The 23,198-nt window shown below is 38.4% G+C and overlaps 1 protein-coding gene across 4 annotated transcripts in view; it reads right to left on the bottom strand.

The window, feature by feature from the left end:
* GABRG3 (gamma-aminobutyric acid type A receptor subunit gamma3) overlaps window positions 1–15,072 on the bottom strand; it is a 729,606-nt gene extending 714,534 nt beyond the window's left edge. For all 4 annotated transcript variants that reach the window (XM_019435789.2, XM_019435788.2, XM_019435790.2 and 1 more), the window contains exons 1-2: window positions 14,971–15,072; window positions 9,706–9,854 (exon numbers count right to left, since the gene is read on the bottom strand). In XM_019435789.2, coding sequence (XP_019291334.1) covers window positions 9,706–9,854; window positions 14,971–15,023 — 202 coding nt within the window. In that variant the 5' untranslated portion in view covers window positions 15,024–15,072. The remainder of the gene's footprint in view (window positions 1–9,705; window positions 9,855–14,970) is intronic.
* Between the last annotated feature and the right edge of the window lie 8,126 nt (window positions 15,073–23,198).

The following is a 23,198-nucleotide window of genomic DNA, read 5'->3' as shown; positions in this document are numbered from 1 at the left end:
TAGCACTAAACACTAAAATTAGATGAGATGTCAAATCAGTGACTTCATCTTCCACTTTAAGAAACTAAAAAAAAAAGCAAATTAAATTTAAAGCAAGTAGAAGAATGATAACAATACAGATCCGAGTGGAAATCAGTGAACTAAAAAACAGAAAAATAATATTCCAATTTAGTAGGTCTTGGGGTTGGGCCCTGATCTCTGTATTTTAAAGAGCTTCCCAGCTCTTCTGATTTAAAGAGCTTTATATCAGAATTATTCTGATAATTCTGAATATAAATTCTGATAATTCTGATAATTCTCAGATAATTCTGATATAAAGCCAGACTTGTGAACTGTTATACAGATTTCTTCTAGAATCCCTTCAAGCCATGATATTCTATGAAACTATAATTTTGACATCTGCATTTGTCCCTCAAATGTGAATTAGTAGGATAACAACCTAATCAGTATGGGCACAGTAATACTTTATAAAAGGATCTGTAAGATATTTTGGATCAGGATGTTAATTACATACTGATGAAATGCTGACAGCTAAAAAAAAATCTCAGTCTAAGACAGAGCTTTTATGCCACTGGAGCTGAGAGTTCTATTCCACTACTCATAAACCAGGCTGAATAGCAGCCAAGATGGTGTGTGGGTCTGGGAACACAGCAGACAGAAGGCATGTGACACTTTCCATTCTCTCTCTATGAGCCAGGTGTTATAATCTATAATTCTTACAACAGGACTTAGATTTAGTTTTAATTATCCCATTTAGAGATGGAAATCTATAAGTGGTGAAGTTGTTTCTTTCTCTCAGTGAATCTGCTGGCAACTGGTGGAAGAACCCATTATTTGAGTCCAGCTCTTTTCTTACTCAAACCCTCTCTAAGCCACATGAAGCTATTTTGCTCAATTCCTGCAGTAGTAATGAATAAACATAAGAAACAGATCATTTGTTATTCTATAAATGGAATTGCATATTCAAATCAAGTCCAGTCATTAGATTATTCCTAGGGACATGTGATCTCAGTTATTTACCAAATTACATATAAAAAAATACTTATACACTGAAATCTCATTATATGTTTCCTACAAGCAAAAATAGAGCCTGGTGGAAAAAAAAAAGTCTTTTTAATGAACTGAACTGCATGCATATGCTCTAATACAGGCTTGCCTTACAAAGAATTCTGCCTTAGGTAAAACAATGCCATGATAAAATCCTAAGTCTAAGGTATGTGTGTGCAAAGGATCACTGCCCAAAATGTGGGCATTATGTGGGGATTATGTGAGGAAGGGTCACCTACCACCATGTGTTGAGCTGAGGTGATGGGTCTTAACCCAGTGTCTGCTGGATGCCTACTTAGTCTCCCAAAGAGATGACAGGTATAATTTCTCCACAAAATTTGTTCTCCACCCCCCTATGCATTTGAATTAGCTTTATGAGAGAATCAGTTAACTAAGTCTACAGTAATAGCTTTTACTTCAAGGACAGCAATTAAGAATGTCTGTTTCCTCTCCTCCTACATCTGTTCTGAGAATGGAGTGAATACACTTGAATTGTTTTCTGGATATACAGTAATTGTTGAAAAATGACAACTTACCCATCTGTGTAGTAGGCTGTGGTTTTTAGGTGAAGACTAACTAAGCTGACCTAAATATACACTTGAAACAGCCCTCCGATGTTCATTAAGAAAGGAAAAGATTGTTAGAAAGGTCATCTGAAAATCAGTGCCCAGCTGAGGCAGTTAGTCAGCTATGCATTAGAGACCCCAAATATAGCACACCTTACCTTCAACTCTTTTCCTCTAACATACAAGCATCGACACTTCAACACTTGAACTTCATTTCTTTGGATTAAAACCTTCTGTCTCTTATTCTTTCTTAAAATATAAAAACCATCAGGATGAGGGACAATTGTATATATCCATTATAAATCATATTTTAATAATACATTTGATTCTTTGTACAGCCCTTCACACATTTCAAAATTCTCTCAAATTCTGTGATCTAACTTGAACTCTCAAAACCCTATGGAAGGACATGGTAGGAGTTGTCACATTTACACACATCAGGAAACAGCTCAGAAAGACATGAGGGTTTTCTCTGCCTTTCCAGTGGCTATTCCAGGCTTCTCTCCGATACATCACATCTGTGACCAAAAGTCTTTAAGCATTCTTTTTATAGTTCTTTGGTTACTCAATCATGCCCATAATTTTTCACTGAAAGCTATCAAAGAGCAACACAATAAGACATGCTTTAAAAATTATACTTCAAAGCCCACTTATTATGTCTCTTAGTTGCTTAACATGCATTATCCACAACAAAACTAACTCCTAACTTATCTGGGGTCATATTCCCATACTTAGTATTGTCTCTTTCCCTTTTGTTAGTATTGTCTCTTTCCCTTTCGTCATCCAGCAACATGACCCTGGAATGGGTAGGAGCTCCTCCTATAGCACTCAGCAGGGTATTCTCTAGGTCACTTCAGTAATCCTGAATCAGTGTGGAGCTACCATGTCCAGTTCTGGGAGGTGTGAAGAAAAGAAGCTCAGGACATTTTAGCCAGTGGAGCATTCCCCACTGAGGAGGAGGTTAGGATTCCTTTGTCTTCTGCCACCAAGTTACAGCAGTGGCAGAGATCACCTTCTCACTCATGCAACCAGCTTCTTCTCATACCGGATGCTCATCATTCCTCATTTAGAAGCAGTTTGAACTAAACTGGGAAAATGAACTTTGGAAAAGCCTGGACAAGAAGTCCAGATATGTAAATACCTGAAGAAGAGGGATAGAAAATTAATCCTTCTTATCATGGACATAGCCAAGAAAAGATTATTCAGATGTTCTGCTTAGATTAAATGAGTCCATGAGTCATTTCTATGCATTGTGCATGTATTCGGTGTTCATTCACCTTTAAAAGCCAACAAATAACCTTTTATTTTTCCCAATACTGATTTTACTTGGTATAGACAGTCCAGAATATGGACAGGGAATTTGTATTCTGTAATACTCTATTTTCAGGAGAGTGGTTCAAATTTCTTGAAATCCTGAAGGGAGAGAAATTCACTCAGGTTCATTTCCTTTCCTTTTCACCATTCTCTTATTAGAAGGTTTATCCTCCTCCAGCCTTTTCGAGCTCACATGACAAGATCTGTTCCTGAGATAAATGATACCCTAAATAACCCTGAACTAGTAAAGGACACAGCAGAAGTATTACTTAGAATGATGGATAGTTAAAGATGGAGAACTAAAACAGATACATTCATAATTTAGAAGTTAGTTGAGGAGAGAGAATAGCTGGAAAAATAGTGAGTATTTTTAAAACATAATGATCACAATTTGTATTATGAAAACTAAGTAGAAGATTCCATGTGGATATGTTACTTCTATGCAACATAAATGAGTCTGTTCGATTCCATCTATTTATTGTTGACAATAACAGTGATGAGCCATTTTATTTATTTCCTGAGGACGCAGTTAGACTATGTATATTGGGAGATGCCAACATAAACTACTGCATCTATAGTTAGGAACTGCGAACTGTGTCCTGGGGTGGGGGGAAAGAAGATCAATTCTCAGCTGCAGAACTATGGAAAGTACACAAAAGTGTTGCAGAAGCAGTTTCATGGCTGCAACACATGACATCATCCTCAAGACAGTCCTTCAATATGTGCTATTTCTATTGTACAGATGAGGAACTGATACTTAAATTCAAGGAAGACACTTGTTCCACTCTGGCTGGGAGGTAAGAGGGGGCAGACCATGAAAAGGGGTTCTTGTAGGAGGTAATATCTAGGCTTGAAGAAAGTTAGCAAAAAGCTTAGTGTGTAAGTGGGAGAAGGGTGTTAATATAATCACACCTGGAATGAAAGAATAGAAAAATCAAGTATCCAGATAAGGAAAGCAGGAGGGTTGATGTCCCCAAAAGGTATAACATGTGAGATGTGGAGTTTGAGGAAGTGAAAATGGAAGTAGGTAAGGGCCAGATAGTGGCTTACCTCTTAATTTCATTCTAGGGGCTTGATTTTATCCTAGAATCAAGTGGAGTTTGAATGAATTTAAGCTAAAGAGTGCCTTAAACAGGCTTGCCTTACTCCAAAGTGGGATTCGCAATATCAACTCCTAAAGTGCTTTTCTTTGGGGACCCTACCCCCTTCCATCCTCTTTAGAAAAAAACAAGCATCTATGTTGCTCCCCACCTGTCCATGGTCCAGGGCTTGGTGCAGAGTGAAAGCACAGTAAATAGGGACTGACTGGGAGAGGGAGGGAGAGTGATAGAGAGGTGAGCAGATAAATTGGTAATTACAGTAAACTAATAATAAATCCATGTATAGCACTATGTTATGAAATACAAGTTGACTGTATCCTGATGAAGAGGCATCAGGGTTATAGCACATAAAATGGGCTACATGTGAAAAAAGTAGTGAGAAAAGAAAATAAATTCAGATTTTCATGGGAAATTGTCCTTTAAAACAAAGCCCTTCTAAATCCTGAAAGAAAATCATGTATAATTCAGTATCTTTGACCAGGAGAGCTGATCTTGGGCAGTTATTCTGATTGAGCATCAGTGAGTTACAGGAATTAGCCATTCAGATATTGTTTAAATGCAGCAGGAAGAAGATCCTATAATGCACCAGTGATCCTTCAGACTTTCATTAGGTCATTCTGCTGCCCCAAGGATCATGACAATGTGCATGGTGGAACTTTAAAGTCATAGACCAAAATATGTGTATCCTGGCTTACAGTTCAAAATCTTTCACTCAAAAACCACAGAGCCCTTCTGATGACATGAGGCTTTAGAAGAGTTGCCATCTAAAAAGTATTCTTCCTTTATGTGCATTATGCTGTTTCACTTGGAAAATTCAAAATTCCTTATGTACATAATGGAAAAATAAAATCTCCAGAATTGTGAATAGTGCTTGCCTTTTGCCTTAATATATCCCCTTCTGAGTGTTTTGGGGTGTGTGTGTGTGTGTGTGTGTGTGTGTGTGTGTGTGTTTGTGTGTGTGTGTGTATAGAAGGGATTCTCTGTTTTTTAATAGGATTGCCTGGCATTTTCTACAACTAGTAATGTGGCTAGGTGATCTAGCTATAGTCAGAGATCTGGGTTGGAAGCTGAACTCACCCACTTTCTACCCATGTCCAATTTTCCACTTCAGAAGACAAATGTGGTGTTGAATAATACCATAGATTGAAGGTGTAGTGCTATACTGTAACACAAGATAAGCAAAGGATTATACTTACCCAGAACAGCAAGGAACAAGTCTTATTTATCTTTGCTCTAGGGCCAACCACAGTGTCTGACAACTAATGAGGAAATTAGCACCATTATCTCAATCTTCTCTTTCCATATTAATGCAGAATTACTGCACTCTTCACATTGCATAGACCCTTCATTTAAGGGGAAAATGTGGTGACAATTGAATTTATGAACCTTGTGCAATGGTAATTTAGATGTACTGCTCACTGAATAAATGTCTTAAAGCTGCAAGGAAGTTTATGAGTAATTTGGTGCCCTTCTTTCATTGTATAGAAGAGGCAACAGAAACACGCAGGGTGACATGAATGCTCCAATAATGCACTGGGTATGTATCTCCAAACTCTCTGCACACTACATCACAAAGGTTTTGATGTTCTATGCCTACTGAAACCAGTGTAATTCTATGTCCTGCTACTGATAAATTGGACACCTGAGCCTCAAACTTGGAAAACCAGAGGAACAAAGCAGCTGGGGTAGTATGGAAGCTAGCAAGCTGCTGGACTCTAAATGAAACTCAGCCCCACAGAGAAGAATAAATAAGCTACAGTTTTGGTTCATCCTATGAAAAATGTGCCTGCCACAATCCCCATGTTCTCTGATCATCACCAAGAATATGGTACAGGCCTGTACCAACAACTGTATGCATTCTTCTCCTGGCCAAACACACCACTTTTGTCTTGGTCTTGGATCAGAATCCACTTTTAAAATCAACCTATCATTAATCTATCAAAACAATTGATAGAAAACCTGGACAGAAAATCAGCAAAGATATAGCAGAACTCAACAATACCACCAAACAACAGGATCCAATCCATTCAGCAACAGCAAAATGCACATTCTTTTCAAGTGCCTATGGAACATTCACCAAAATAGACCATATTCTGGTCCATACATCAAACATTAACAAAATCAAAATAATTTAACTCATATAGAGTATATTCTCTGGTCACAATGGAATCAAACTAGAAATAAGTAAGAGGTAACAGGAAAACTTCCAAACACTTGGAAACTAAAAACACACTTCCAAATAGTCTATGAGTTAAGGGGGGAAATAAACTCAAGAGAAAGAAACACATTGAACTTAATAAACAATGAAAGTCTAACATACCAAAATCTGTGAGATATAGCTAAACTAGTGCAGTGAGGGTAATTTAAAGTACCCTTGCTTAGATTAGAAAAGAAGAGTCTCATGTCAAGAAACTAAGTGCTACATCAAAACAGAAGAAGAGCAAACTAAACTCAAAGAAAGCAGAAAAAACAAATAATAAAAATAAAAGCAAAGCTTAATGAAATTGAAAACAGAAAAACAATAGAGAAAAACAATGAAACAAAAAGGAGATTCTAATAAATTACATTTAAAATAAATAAATAAATAAATAAATAAATAAATAAGAAAAGGTCAATCATATCTCTAGCAAGATGACAAAGAAGAAATAAAGATGACACAAATTACTGTTATCAGAAATGAAGCAAAGGATATATTATAGTCCCTAAAGATATTAAAAGGTTTATAAAGGAATATCAGAAACTATTCTACACACATAAATTAGCATCTTAAAGGAAATGGACCAATTCCTTGAAAAGCACAAACCATCATAACTTACCTAATATAAGTTGAAGAGACTTATAACTATTAAGGAAATTAATTTGTAATGACAAAAATCCCAGAAAAGTAATCTCCTGACCCAGAGAGTATCACTGGAGAATTCTACCAAATATTTAAATGAGTAGTTACCACAAATTTTTACACAATCTTTTCCAGAAAACAGATGAAGCTAGTGCTACCTGACACCAAAACCAAAGACTGTCAAGAAAAAAAAAAAGGAAAAAGAACTACAGACCAATGTTCCTCATGAATAGAGATGCAAACATTCTTAACAAAATATTGGCAAATAGAATTTAGCAATATATAAACAGATGTTTTTAAAAAGAGTGTTATCAAACACATTACCATGTGGGGCTTATTCTAGGGTTGCAAGACTGATTCAATATTTGAAAATCACTCAACCTAATCCACCATATTAACTGTCTCATATATATAAATATAATTTGGCAAAATTCAACATTATTCATGATAAAAAGAAAAAAAAAACTTTCAGAAAACTAGAAATAGAGGGAACTCTCTCAGTTTGATAAAGAACATATACGAAATAACTCTAGGTAACATTACATTTAATAATAAAAGACTGAATGCCTTTCCTCTAAGATCTGGAACAAAGCAAGGTGTCCCCTCACACTATTGCTCTTCAACAGAGTGTTGGAAGTTCTAGCCAGTGAAATAAGGCTATAAAATAAAATAAAAGACATACAGATTGGAAAGCAAGACATAAAGCTTTCAGATGACATGATGGTGTACAGAGAAAATCCCAAGGAACCTATCAAAAAATGAACACACAAAACTTCCTAAAACTAGTAAGTGAGTTTCAGCAAGTCAGAGAACACAAAATCAACATATAAATAATAACTATATTTCTGTATATCTAGCAATGACACAGGGAAAAAGAAAATTGTAAAAACAGTACCATTTGTAATCACTCCAAAAACATGAAATATTTAAGGGGAAAATATAACAAAATATATTCAGGACTTGTATACTAAAAACTGTAAAACACTAGATGTAAAAAAGTTAGGAAGATCTAAAATGGAAAAACATATCACATTTGTGGGTCTGAATACTCAACATAGTAATGACAGCATTTTTCCAAAACTAATACAGAGACTTAAAGGTTTTTCTAGATATAGACAAGATAATTCTAAAATTCATATGGGAAACAAATGGCTTATAAGAGTCAACATAATTTTTAAAAAGAGGAATAAAGAGGCTGAACTAATCTGCCCAATTTTAAGACTTACTATATAACTATAGTAATCAGGACTGTGGGTATTGACACAGTGATAGACACAAAGATGAAAATAACAAAATAGAGAACCCAGAAATAGCCTACACTAGTTGATTTTGGCAAATGTGTAAATGCAATTCAACAGAGAAAAGACAGTCTTTTTAACAAATGGTGATAGAGGAACTAGATATCCATACCAAAAAAAAAAAAAAAAATGGTGAAGGGAACTTAGCTCTAAACCTCACACCCTGATTTTATATAAAGACAGATAATGAATTAAATGTAAAACATAAATTTATAAAACTTTTAGAAAAAAACAAAGGAGAAAATCTTGAGTAACAGGGGCTTCATGAAGAGTTCTTAGACATTACTTCAAAAGCATGTTCCATAAAAGATTAAAAATCAATAAACTGAACTTCATCAATATTAAAAAATTTTCCTCTGTGAGAGATCTTATTAAGAAGATGAAAAGACAAGCTACATATTGAGAAAAACATCTGCAAACTATATCTCGCAAAGGAATCACACCTAGATTATATGAAGAACTCAATAATGGAACAGAAAAAATAAAATAAGATAAAATAAGATAAATAAAATAAAATAAAATAAAATAAAATAAAATAAAATAAAATAAAATAATTTTTAAAGGGCAACCAATATGAAGAGACATTTCAATGAAGAGGACATAATGCTGGCAAATATACACATAAAGGGAACTCAATATCACTAACTATCAGGAAAATACTAATCAAAACACAATTAGGCATCAATCTAGTAGATTTATACCTATTAGAGCAGCTAAAATAAAAATAGTGACATTGTTGGTGAAGACAGAGAAACTAAATCTCTCATACATTGCTGGTGGGAACAGAAAATGGTACAGACACTTTGGAAAAAAAGTTTGACAGTTTCTTAAAAAAAAAAACTAAACAGACATTTATCGTATGGCTTAGCAATCATACTCCTGGGCATTCACCCCATAGAATAAAATCTTATTTCTACACAGAAACCTGTAAACAAATACACACAGTCATTTTATTTGTAATGGACAAAAACTGGAAACAACAAAAATGTTCCTCAAGAGGTGAGTGGATAAACAAACTGTGGTACATTGCTGCCATGGATACTTATGTAGTAATAAGAAAGAACACACTACTATGAATACACACAACAACTTGAATGGATCTCCAAATCACTTTGCTGAGGGAAAAAAAGCCAATCTCAGAAGGTCACATACTGAATGACTGCATGAATGTGACATTCTAAAAATGACAAAAATACAGAAATAACAAATAGTGGCTGACGGGGGTTAGGAATTTTGGAGGAGAGAGGTAGGTATGACTACAGGAGCAGCAGGAGTGGGATCTTTATGATGACAAAACAGTTCAGTATGTTGATTGCAGTGGTCCTTCCACAAATCTACATATGATAAGACAACATGAAACCATGCACACACATTGTAACAGTGTCAATCTCTTCATATTGACATGATACTACAGTCATAAATTATGCGACTCTGCACTATCTTTGCAATTTCCTTTGAATTTATCATTATTTAAAGTAAAAACTTAAAGAATATATCATCACGGTATATTTTCTATTGGAATAACAAACATCAACACTCACTTCCAATATCTGGCCTCAGCTTTTTATCATATTCTCTTAGCAACTTGTTGAGGATAAGAGTCACATCAGTGTCTTGGGACTTTGGAGCCAAGACCCACTTTTGGTTTGATGATGAATCTTCATATTCATCCTCTTCCACCTTCCTGGACCTGTAATTATGGCACAAAGTGTGAAGTATAAGTTGTAGCAATAGCTCCAGGAAGTGTCTTAAGCTTGGCCCACTCAAGCACCATTGATATAAGTAGAAAGTCCCCAATACTCACAGCCCAATCAATGGGTTACATCTAAAATGAAAACAAAACAAAACGCATTTTAGAAAGAATCCAATTGGAGGAATGCCACTGCTCTTAACATGTCATGATGTTTTCATTAAATGTCACAAAATTATTCCTTGTGTACATTAAACTATAGACTGATAAGTAAATCAATGCCAGAAGGTCAGCCAAGCAGCAATCACCCTTGCTTGGATCCACCTTGAAAACCTCTGAAGGTCAAAACACAAACCTTCCAGATGTTTGTCAGATGGTGACTTTATCATGCTGTTTCCACCCCCTACTGCCAAGACCTCATTTTAGTTGAAGGTGAGAATAGGTTTTGCAGAATCACACTCACTGAAAAATAGTTGAGTCTGAATTCTGTTCTTCTTAAGGAGACTGGAACCTTCAGTCAAAGTAGACATGGGCACATTATCAGGTGGTCTGTTTGGCCAGCACTAATGTGTGGTGACAGGGAACAGAGATGGTGTTTGGTGAATAACTTCTGGCAATTTGACATGCCTCCTCCAACACAAACTGATTCATTTCTTACAGAGCAGGCTAATACAGACATTAAAAATTAAAATATTTCTAATATGTCTTAATCATTTGGCCCCTCAATAAATGGATCAAAATGAATGTTTGAGCACCTTTGAGCTTGTCTTGTGCAACATGACAGCTACCTCTCCTGGGTGATACACACTGACAGGAGTACTTGAATGGAGAGGCATCAAAATGACAAGTTAGTTTTCTTAGCTGAGTGAGGCCACCTCAACAGCACAGCCTTTTGGGCTTGAAAAGAGGAGAGTCTCCTTCTGCATCAAAGCAGCATTTCCAGGTGGACTGCACTTACTAGGGCAAAAAAAAGCCTGTAAAACAACAAACAATTTTGCTTATACTCTGTCAACATAAATGCCTTAGTGACTTTTCACCAAAGAGAACAAAATATGGAATAGAAAATTGTATTGAGGTTTATTTGTCCTGACTTGGTATCAGCTCATTTCTGTTTAGCTTCCCAGAGAGAAGTCAAAATGTTATCATTATCCCAGGGCAACTGTGCTCTGGGACACAAGTTTAAGTTAAATTTTGGAATTGTCTAAATTATCTACAATGAACATGAAAGAAATGAAGAGAGTAAATTTTCAAAAATTTATGATCTCTACTTTGTTTAAATCCTCATAATCATATATATAATGTTATATTATAACCACATAATTATATCTATAGTATAATAGTTTATATAATTTTATGCAATATGTAATCATACATATATGTCATATATTATATACATTATAGTCTTTTTATGAGTGTTAACTAGCCTTAACCTAGATTAGGGCAGTGTCACATAGTCTAGTCTCAGATGACTATACACATTTATATAAGATTTTGAAAATGAGTACATGGTATATGTCTGGCAGATTGATTTCACTGAAGTTTTTCCTAGGCTTATCTTAAACTGTAATTATATTTCTTGAATATGTATCGGCTAGAAGGTTAAAATAAATCATCCATAGAAACTATAAATTGCTGTGAGTTTTTATTTGCACTTAACATTCACCATCAATAAGAACTTAAAAAATTTGGGACACATTCAAGAAGTGACATGTTGCATTTCATTATTTGTAAAACTGAACTTTTACAAATAACAATATAGAATTTAAAATGTCACTGTAGAATATTTTATCAGAAATATTGTCAGGAATATCATGTTGGGAAAAAAAAAGAGAGGCTGAAGCAGGCTCTGTAGGACTTGGTTAGCTAGAAGCAATCATTGCCCACAGGACCTGGCAATTCATTCCACAGCAAAACCATTTGGGAGACTGGGGACAGAGGGACAGATCACCTTGGCAGAATCACATATAACATTCTCAAGACATGTTCCAACTCAGCCACAGTCCTTTCCTCTATCCCTCTGTTGTCTCTCTGCCTCTTTCTCTCTCTTCTCTCTTCTCTTTGCCTCCCATCCCTTTCTCTCTTACCCATCTCCCTAAGTCCCCTCCCCCACCCCCAAAGACAGCTCACTCCACAGACCAGACTATGCTTTTTGTGCTCTGCTACTTTTTATTGCCCCAATGGTCATATGTACATAGATTGAGAACATTAACTCTTCATCAGTTCTCTATATATACACAGCCTTCGTTTCGGAAAAATTCTTTTAACTACTTCAAATGCAGGTATTATAATGAGCCTAATTCTCCCTCTAGTGGTGAGGAGAGGGTTTTCCTGAAATTGCATAAGCGTCTTCCTTAGAGGCCAAGGCAGGTGAGAGTGGGAGAGAGGAGGAAGGAAAAGCAGCAGCATCCTCTCCCACCCCTTTAGGAGGTCAACCAGGACCTACAGCTTGATGGCTGGGCTGGGGTACACAGTTGCAAAGAGTGGGCAGAGATCCCCTTGTCTCCTTAGAGACTGACACTGAGCTTTTCCCAATTCTGATCTTCCGTCAGTTTGCTGCAGGACTTCAGAGAATGAAATAAAAGCCTCACAGTGCTGATGTCAGACCACCAGCCCCACAGGAAAATCTTCCCTTTGATGAAAACCAAATCTCATCTCAGAGGACCCACTAGAATGTAAATAAAACACGAATGATCTGCTTTTCTAAGTGGGTTATATATAATCTTTACGAGTGTTCTGTTATCAGGATTTTGGATCCTAAATACTATAACTGCAATTAGCTTTTTCTTAAAAACAAACCAGCAATGTATCGTCATTTTTAGATGTTATTTTCACATCTTACACCTTCTCTTTGACTAGAAGGACAAAGTCTGAAGTGTTTTTAAATATTAAAAGGAGCTCCTAAACCTCAGAAATCAGTTAAGTGTCTGCAAGGTATCACCAAGCTCCAGGCATGACTTAGTGCGTTCTAATGCATAATAAGCACATCCATGGGGGGTCTGAACAGGGTGCTTTTCTATCCATGGAGTTGCCAAGCCATCACCACAGAGCACACTGTTAGAACATTTTCCAGGGATTTTGAACACCAGAAGGGCATTCCAGACTGCAAACAAGAACCCTCTCAGCATTAATAACAGTTATGAAAGATGACACTGGTCATCAGATTATTTTACATGTCTGTAAAACCCATTCAAAGAATGAAGACACTTTCAAAGGAGAGGCGTATAGCAATATAATTAGTTTAAAATTTGGATTTTCTTGCAACTGATATACAACTTCTATTTTGAAGTCCAGGGAATGAACCAAGATAGAGAACATATTAAAATCATTACATGTGCCTTGGTGAAATTTAAGTATGAAGAATCCCAAGAAATTGGACACGTATTTGGGAATTCCCTAGAAACCTGACTGCTTCATGTTAGATACTAAGACATCTTCCTACTTCCTAAGCACATAAACTAATGAGGACAATGAGCAGTTTTCCTTTTAGCATATTAAGTATCTATAAATCTAAAGTATCTGTAATTAATGATATAACTCTGAAATATAGGTCACTTCATCCAGTTTGTGGCAACAGAAAAGATCATGTGGATATGACTTCAAATCTGGATTATATACTTCGGAATTCTACATTATGCCTGGTGCTATCTGCTGCTGGTCTCTCTGGCTCTAGACAGAGATACATCCAGGCAGAATCAATTTCAGAAAGTGGGCTTCCATTTCCTTCCCCAGTTCTCTCCTTAGACGGGAAGAAACTGGAGTTGAAAGGCCCAATGAGTACTATGTCTGGTGGAGAGAGCTGCCTGTGAGCCACCAGTTGACAGTCTCTGGCACACTATCTGCCTTTCACACTTTCACCTCTTAGTGGGGATAATGGTATGGAGGGGATGGCCAGGGCTTTCTTCTTCAGAGCCAAACACCCCTGCCAAAGGTGGGGAGTGAGACTGGGGCTCCTACTACGTCTTTTAAGATTTGTTAATGTACCTCCTTCCTTCCTTCCTCACATGAATGAAAATGTAAGCCTGTCATTGTCTACTGACACTTGCAGCGCTTACTGCCCATAGGAAGGCTCTCTAGTTCTCTAGCTTCCAGATACAGAAAATAAAGAGGTGTCAAAACAAGAGTGTTTAGGGGAAGTGGGTGTCCCAAGATTCTTGGGATGGGGATAGGGGGAGAGGCATGGAGCTGCTCTGATTTCCAAAGTCTGGGCCAGAGATCTAGTCTAGGAGACAGAACTAAAGAAACCAAACCCAGAATATCCTGTTATATTTACAGCAACAGGGTTTAACCCCTCTGGTCCCATCATCCTTCCACCCTCATGAGCCATCTTCATCCTTTCCTGGAGGTCTCTAAGCTCCCATTATTTGGTTGCTATTCTAGGATGCAGGTTATGGGTATTTATGGTAAGATAATGTCTTACAGTTGCCAGGAAAAGCCTTATTATCAATTATCAACATGCTTTATGGGAGTAAGTGTGTATGTCTGTGTATGTGAAAACTGGCTCATCTAGAAGGGGTGCATGTGTATAGTGTGTGTTTGCAGAACCTGGAGAGGAGAATAATTTCTGAGAAGGGTTCTTTCCCTTGCTCCAATCCTCTTCTGCCTGCCTCCAGCCTGGATGCTCTTTGCCAGTGTGATCTAAACTAGGCAGCTAGGAAATCATGACTTCTTAGTCCTGGGAAATTTCAGAGTGATGGAAATTATACAGAACGTCAGTCAATGTGTTTGTATGAACCCCTGGAACACTTGTACAGAGGGGTAAATGGGAGGTACACACCGCCGGTCATTTATGATAGTGATTTTCAAAACCCCTTAAAACCACCATATGCGAAAAGCTTCAAGAGAAGAGCCCCATTAATCTCAGAGTCCCCACATTCCTGGTTGCAGAGAAGGCTGCAGCCGCCCAGCCTGGAGAGGCAGATAGCCCTGTCAAAGGGGAGACTGGGACAGGTGAGATGCAGGCGGACTCCGTCTCCCCCGGGCCGGCCCCAGCGGGGCTATGCCGCAGCCCAGCCGACGGCGGGACGCACCGGGACTCCTGGCCGGCAGACAGCGCCCCCCGCCGCCTTCCCCGTCCCGCTCGGAGCCTCCAGGGCTGCAGGGCCCGGGCGCCACTTACCGGGCGTGCAAACCCGAGAACAGGCAGAGGAGGAGGAGCAGCTTCGGGGCCATGGTGCGGTGGAGCTCGGGGAGCAGGGTCTGGGGCCTCCAGCCAGGCGCGGCTTCCTCCGGAGCGCGGGCCTCGCCTCCGCGGGCTCTTCCCTCCCTCGCTGCCTCTGATGCCACTGACTGCGGCGCCACTCGGGCTCTCGGCCACCACGGCCGGACAGGTGTGGGCTCGGGCGGGCCGCCGCGCCCCCGACGGCCCGCGGGTCTGCGCCCAGCTATGCGGGGTGCACGCGGGGCACCCTGCCACCGCGGCGCGCCGCCCCCGCCCGCTGCCCGCCGCGCGCCTGCCGCCTCCAGCCGCCTGGGCGCCGGGTCAGCACAGCCTGGTGGCGGGAGCGGGTGGGCTCGAGCAGTCCCTAATCCCGCCTCCCCGCAGCCCCGCGCGGCGCTGCCCCCTCTGCCACGAGCTGCGCGCGGGTGCACAGGCGGTGGGCTCTGTGCTCGGTGTGCGGCCGCCGCACGTTCGGAGGTGGGGGCAGCAAGGCGGCCGCTCCTCTGGCAGCGCCTGCGAGGCGGCCCCGGCGGGGAGGAGTTTCCCCTATTACACGCCTGGCAACGCGTGCGGCGAAGAAAGCAAGGTTTGAATGGACTCAGAGTTTGAGGCCGGGGAGGGGGCGGGGCTCAGCGGGGGAGGGGAGGCTTGGGGATCCCATAGGAAGCCTTTAGAAGAATCCCAGGGATTGGCATCTCAAGGTTAAGAGTTTGCCCCCGAGTCCGACGCAGTACGTTCCTTCTGTCTTCTCAGCAAACGCGGTGGTTCTCCCGCGCTCCCTGACCGACTGTTGTCTGTTCTTCCCCGCGTGTCTTCAGCTAGGTAGCCATAGCAAACGGTTTGCTGAAGGCGCCCTTTCCATGCACATGCCCTGCTAGGTCTACTGAGCTCCTATGCACTACTAAGATCTGTGTGAAAAAAGTGGCTTCTTAGGGATATTTAGAAAAAAGCATTCCCAATACGGACCATCCTAACACATACAATAAACAGGTGGGGGAACACACACACACACACACACACACACACACACACAATTAAATGTAGGAGAAAGACTCACCCTAAGTCAAAAAGTAAAAGTCGTCCTGTTTTATTGAACCATGAAGAGCACTTCATTCAGTGTATTTTCACCACCCAAAGACAGAAAATTGCATTTATGTTCTCATTTGTAATAATCACGCCAAAAGCTAGTCTTTCACCATGTATTACAATCTTTACAATGTTACCGTAGCCTAGAATAAATCCACTAAGAAGTTTGCTTTTGTACTGCCAAAAATAGCTCTTACAAAGTATTTCATATTTGAATTACTACTTATAGAATTATGAAAGAGTATGATAACTGTTTCATTAATATTGTCAAATACTTTTGTTCATAAAATATATAGAAGAATAATTGAACGTTGGTGTTTTCTCTGCTATTTTCAGTTCATCAATATGAACGTGGTCATACAATGGCATGGAGTGCAGTTGTTGGTGATGGCAGCATTGGTGATTTTAACAATGGAGCTGTAGCTGCCTTGGCATTGCCATCTCCCTGTCTCTGTGTGGCCTTGAGCTCACTCCAGCTCACTCCTTCTCAGGGCTCCTTCTGACATCTTCCTCTGCCTGCCACATCTCTCCTACTTAAATGCACAGACCCTATTCAGGTCTTATTTTCTAAGAAGACACCCAATATTCCTGTATCCCTCCACCTCCAGAACATCTTTCAGCTTCGGGGGATTGTGAGCCTTTATCATACCCTGCCCTAATCTCTAATTTTCTCTATCACACATCTGAACACTTTAAAAATCAGTTAGATAACCACTTACCATTTGTTAATTGCTTATAGAAATATGTCAAATGTTCACATAGTTTGTGTGCTGTGAGAAAAACTGCAAGTAAAGAAACAATTCTGGCCCTCAATTTTTAACACAGCAATAAGAAACACAAGTCAAAGTAATCAACAGACCTTAATAACATAATAGGGGCCCAGGGCTGATGTGAAGACTTTATGTAGATGAACTCATTTTTAACTCTCACTGCATTATTCCTATTTCAAAGATGGAGGGAAAAGTACAGAGAAGTTAAGTCACTTCCTTAAGATCACACAGATTGAGAACTGGAGGTTAAATCCCAGAGAGTCAGCTCCAATGTCTCAGTCATTTATTGATTGACTGATCAATTGATTGACTGATTAAAAAGAGAATGCAAGATAGGGAGAGGGGCAGAGGGAGAGAGAAAGAGAATCTGTTTTAAGGTTTGTTTTGTGTGTGTGTGTGTGTGTGTGTGTGTGTTTAGAAAGAGGAAGAGCGTGAGCAGGGGAGAGGGGCAGAGAGAGAGAGAGAGAGAGAGAGAGAGAGAGAGAGAGAGAGACTCTCAAGCAGGCTGCATGCTCAGCACACAGACTGACACAGGCCTTGATCCCATGACCCTGGGATAATGGCCTGGGCCAAAATCAAAAGTCAGATGCTCAATCAACTGAGCCACCCAGGTGCCCCTCCAATGTCCCAGTCTTAATCACTATGTCATGCTGCCTCTCAGACGAGTAGGAGCTCAGCACACAATTGTTGTTTGCTTCTTTGAACTAAGTTTTAGAGTCCTTGCTCTATTCTTTATTTTTAAAAAAAATTTTTTTTTAACGTTTATTTATTTTTGAGACAGAGAGAGACAGAGCATGAACGGGGGAGGGTCAGAGAGAGAGGGAGACACAGAATCTGAAACAGGCTCCAGGCTCTGAGCAGTCAGCACAGAGCCCGACGCGGGGCTCAAACCCACAAGCTGTGAGATCATGACCTGAGCCTAAGTCGGACGCTCAGCCGACTGAGCCACCCAGGCGCCCCTCTATTCTTTATTACTTGAGATTAAGTAAAATGCTTACAAATTGTTTATAATAAAAACAGACCAGGGGCGCCTGGGTGGCTCAGTCAGTTAAGCGTCCAACTTCGGCTCAGGTCATGATCTCATGGTCTGTGAGTTCGAGCCCCGTGTCGGGCTCTGTGCTGACAGCTCAGGGCCTGGAGCCTGTTTCAGATTCTGTGTCTCCCTCTCTCTCTACCCCTCCCCTGTTCACGCTCTGTCTCTCTCTGTCTCAAAAAAAAATAACATCATTTTACATCCCTGTGTTGTTTATCCTATTTCTTTCTTGAATATATTCAATGTATTATTATTATGAATGAATGCAATTTGAGATCTTCTGATATTTGGAATGCTTTGTTCCACTTATTAGACTTAGTGGGTCAGCTTGGTAGACATGAACATTTTACCTTCAAAACCCCCCTTCTCATGTTGTGGTCTGAAACAAAACAATCTCTTTCTTTCTTTCTTCCTTTCTTTCTTTCTCTCTCTCTCTCTCTCTCTCTCTCTCTCTCTCCCCCCTCTCTCTTTCTTTTCTCCTTTTATTTTCCTTTTTTCTCATAAATAACCTGAATTGAGAAGAAAGAAAATCCGAGGCAAGCCTTCTGGGCATAAGTGTAAAAGCCAAATGCAAGTTCCAAAATCTAGAATCTTCAAAGAACAAACTTTCAGGCTTTGATTTTCCTTTATCCAGTTTGATATGAAGGGTGGGGAGGAGGGGGAGGGAGGAGGTGAGGGCGGGAGGGAGGGAGAGAGAGAGAGAGAGAGAGAGAGAGAGAGAGAGAGAGAGAGAGAGAGAGAGATTCTTTACAGAGCATGCGCGGTATTCACTGTTTTGCCTCAGCTCTCTCCATCTTCAGCACCAGAGAAACTGACAGTTCCACTTAGGCGCGCGGGACTTGCATTCAATCCCAAATCACAGGAAAAGAAAGGAAAATAAAACGTAACAAAAGGAGTAAGGGTTGGAGACCCATAGCACGTACACTTCTGTAAATATCGAACATCTAGCAATGCATGCTGTTTGTTTCCAGCGTTTGCATCAGATCCAGACTCAAGGTTTCCGGGGAAAGACCCGGGCTGCCCCGTGCGGAGTGTGGGTTGAGCAGCATCTCTGCAGGAGGCGGGAAGGAACCCGAGGAGGTGGCCAGATTGGCTGCCTTGGTTAGGAATCCTCTTGCGGCTTCTCAGAAATACGTCTAAGGATTTTTTTCATGGCCTCGCTTCACCTCCTACAGGCGCAAAGGAGCAGAGCGAGTCACTGTGCTGAATATAACTGGTCCACTGCATCAGTTCTACATCTTATTCTTTATTGCTTCTGGACGTTGCGTTTAAATAAAAACTCTCCTGCTCTCAAAATTATACTTCTGAATTGTATTATGATGTTTCATAGCTGTTAAAAAAAACTTTTCCACCACACTTAAAATATTATCAAAGGAACACATGCAACAAAACGCACACATCTTAAAATTGGGGCTCAATGAATTTTTTACACATGTATATTCCATATGTATAAGACTAGCATGTGTATATCATCCAGATAAAGATATAGAATATTTTCCAGATGCTCCCTCCCAGTGGCTGGGTCATCTTCCCAGTCAATACTACCCCTAGGTAAACATTATTCTGTCTTCTGTCACAGTAGACTGTGCCTGCTCTTGAAGCTCACATAGAATCATGTAGTATGTTCTATTTAACATGTGGTTTATCTCACCCAGTATAGTGTCTGCAAGATGTATCCATGTTGCTGCATGTAGCAGTCACTCCTTATGTTTTATTGCTGCACAGGGTTTTCCACTGTGGTGTTCAATATACTACATATTATTTAGCTGACATGAATATATTGGTACATGTTTTTTGGTGGACATATGTGCTTATTTCTCTTAGTTATCTGACTAAAAATGGAATTTTAGAAGGTATATGTTTAGTGATAATAAATATTACTAATAGATTTTCAATGTAGTTGTATCATTTTACCACCATTAGCTATGAGTGAGGTCCATACATAACTTCAGTGAAATGTAGCCGTATCACTCTTTTTAATTATAACCATCCTGATATTTTATTCCAATTTTAATTTCACTGCGCTCCTTCAAATTCTTACTAGCCATCATATTTTATGAACTGTCATTCAGGTCTTTTGGCCATTTTAAAACTAGCCTGTTCATCTTCTTTTTTGTTTATAGAAGCTCATTATGTATTTTTATATGAGTCCTTTAAAGTGCATTTGATGAATATCTTCTCTCAGTCAGTAGTTTGCCTTTACTATTCTCTGAATAGTTTTTTTTTTATGTTCAACAATTTATTTTATTTATTTTATTTTTTATATGAAATTTATTGTCAAATTGGTTTCCATACAACACCCAGTGCTCATCCCAACAGGTGACCTCCTCAATGCCCATCACCCACTTTCCTCTCCCTCCCATCCCCCATCAACCCTCAGTTTTCTCTGAATAGTGTTTTATGGACATTAATGCTTTGTGTACTATACAATAAACCATTGCCTACTCAGACATTGTAAATATAGTCTACCATGTTTTCTTCTAAAAGTGTTAGAAAAAAACTCGTGTTTTAGGTCTAGATTTCATTTCTAATGTTAGTGGATGATTTTATTTATGAATAATTGTTTACTTTTGTGCTGACAACTAACTGACCTAGAATGATTTATTTAAAACACCATCTTTTTCCCACTAAATTTGCATAAATCAGATGAACATATATGAATGCATCTTTTTTTTCTGGGCTCTATTCTCAATCTCTTTGTCTATCCTTGCACCATTACCACACTTTTTAAAATTACTAAAGCTTTAAAATGGTTCTTAATATTAGTATTATTTTTAGTACTTTGAATTTATTTCTTTGGTTGCTCTAGGCTGTTTGCATTTCCATAGAACTAAGCTTACCCAAAAATTTTAAACTACTCCAAATTTTTCACAAGCTTAAAAAAGAAACTGATAAAAATAATACAAAAATTCAATATGATAGAATTTACAGTCCATAGTTGAAATTTACTAATGTTCCAATTACATCTTCAATAGCATTTACCCTTGTATACCCTAAGATCGCATTCAGGGTGACAGTGTTTATCACTTATTGTGTCCCTTTAGTCTATTTTTAATCTAGAACATTTCTTGTCCTTTCTTAGTCTTTCGTAACATTGATAGTTTCAGTAGAGAAAGTGATTTTGTAGAATGCACCTTGATTTGGATCTCTGTTCTGTTTTCTCATGTTCAGAATCAAGTGATGCATTTTTTGGCAGAAATCTGACATAAATAATGTTACTTTTCTCAGTGCATCACATAAGAAGCACATACTGTTGGTTTGTCCTATTATGGATCATGCTGATCATGTAGTTAAATTGTTATCTGTCTGTTTCTCCATTGAAGTTACTTTGTTGTTGTTGTTGTTGTTTTTTTGCTTTTCTTTTTGAATGGTTGACTATTCTTTGGGACAAATTCTTTGAAAACATTTAACTATTTTAGTTTAGCTTATATTGATGGTTCTTGCCTGCTAGTTGTAAAAGGTAATTTTGTTGTTCTTTCTACATTTATGAGTTGGTATGCTATAAGAAAGCACTTTCCCTCTTCCTCTTATTATTTATAGCATAGACTCATGGTTTCTTGTCTTATTCAATGCATTTAATTCATTACTGTAATTATTTGTTATTCTCATATTATCCAAGATTTAGAGTAGAGTCTCTTTAAGCTGACTCCTGACTCCTTTTACTATGTCCTCTATATCCCCAATATAGTTTTGAGCACCTTCTTACTTTGTAGTACAAGATTTTCCAGATCTTTCCATAATTTTATTTTCCAACCCTTGAAGCCACAATTTATTCCTGGTTCCTTTTAATTGGGTATGATATTTAGAAAACAAGATCTAATTGTTCTGAAGTGCCATTGCTTTGAGGCTTTCTAGAGGACTGAGCTAAAATATATATATATATATATATATATATATATATATATATATATATATATATACACATACATATATATATATATATTCCCATTCCCAGTTTTTATACCTCCAATAGCTTTTGTTTGTCTATTTGCAGTGGCTAATATCTTCTGTATAATGATAAAGAGTAAAGGAAATAGTGGAGGAAATTTCTTATCCCAAATAATAATGGAAAGCCTGTAGGATATCTTCATGGGAGACAGATAGAAGGAGAATAAGGAAAGACCCACAGCTAACTATTTTTTGAACTGTTGTTTTTGCTTTAAATCAGGAAAGGATGTTGAAATTTTTCAGGCTTTTGTAGCATGAGTGGAGACAATCAAATTATTCTTCATAGATTATTGATACAGTGAATAATAATACTGAATTTCCTATTACTAAACCATTCTTACACACTTGAAAATAAAGTTTGAAGTTTTTCTTTATTTTCTATGTTTTGGAACAAGTTTTTTTTGCATTGGAATTATATGTCTTTGAAAGTTTAGTAGAATTCTCCTGTGAAGACACCTGGCTCCTCTCTCTCTCTCTCTCTCTCTCTCTCTCTCTCTCTCTCTCTCTGTGTGTGTGTGTGTGTGTGTGTGTGTAGAAGTATTTTGATAAAGTTATTTTTTTTCCCCCTATGGAAAATGGCATCTTTAAGTTAAAGCTATCTTTAATGAGGTTAATTGCAGTAAACTGTATTTCCTCCAAGAAATCGTCTATTATATCTGTGTGTTTTTTAAATGTTTGTTCATTTATTTTGAGAGAAAGAGAGGGAGAGAGAGAGAGAGAGAGAGAGAGCATCCACAAGTTGGGAAGGGGTGGAGAGAAGAGGAAGAGAGAATCCTAAGTAGGCTCTATACTAAATGCAGAGCCTGATGTGGGGCTTAATCCCAGGACCGTGGGATCATGACCTGAGCTGAAATCAAGAGTCAGACGCTCAACTGACTGAGTCACTCCAGCACCCTTGTTTCCATGTTTTTGAATAAAGGTGTACTAAAGTACTCTCTTTTTGTTTTGACTTCTTTTTTTTTTTTTTGCCTCTGTATATATAGTATCATTTCTTATTTTGTGTGTGTTCCCTTTTTTTTCCCTTAAATGGATTGTATATTTCAGTTTATTTATCACCAGAGTTTGGGTTCATTAGTTAGATCTACAGTTTCTAAATGCTCTACATAATTAATTTCTGCTTTTATCTTTATTATACTTACCTTGTGCTTTCTTTTGGTCTATTTCATTGTTCTACTTCTAGCTTTTTGAGTGAGAATTTAATTCTTCCACATTTTTAAATTTTTATTAATATAAGTGTTTAAGAATATGAATTTTTCTCTGATATGCTTTAAGTGTATCCTGTACACCCTTAAATGTAATTTTTAATTACATTTGATTTTTTTTAATTTTGGCAATTGTTATGTCTCCTT

Source organism: Panthera pardus, unplaced genomic scaffold (genome assembly GCF_024362965.1).
Source record: "Panthera pardus isolate Hobbes unplaced genomic scaffold, ASM2436296v1 HiC_scaffold_24, whole genome shotgun sequence".
NCBI lineage: Eukaryota > Metazoa > Chordata > Mammalia > Carnivora > Felidae > Panthera > Panthera pardus.
Note: the sequence above shows the minus strand (reverse complement) of the source record. Positions and strands in the feature narration are given on the sequence as shown.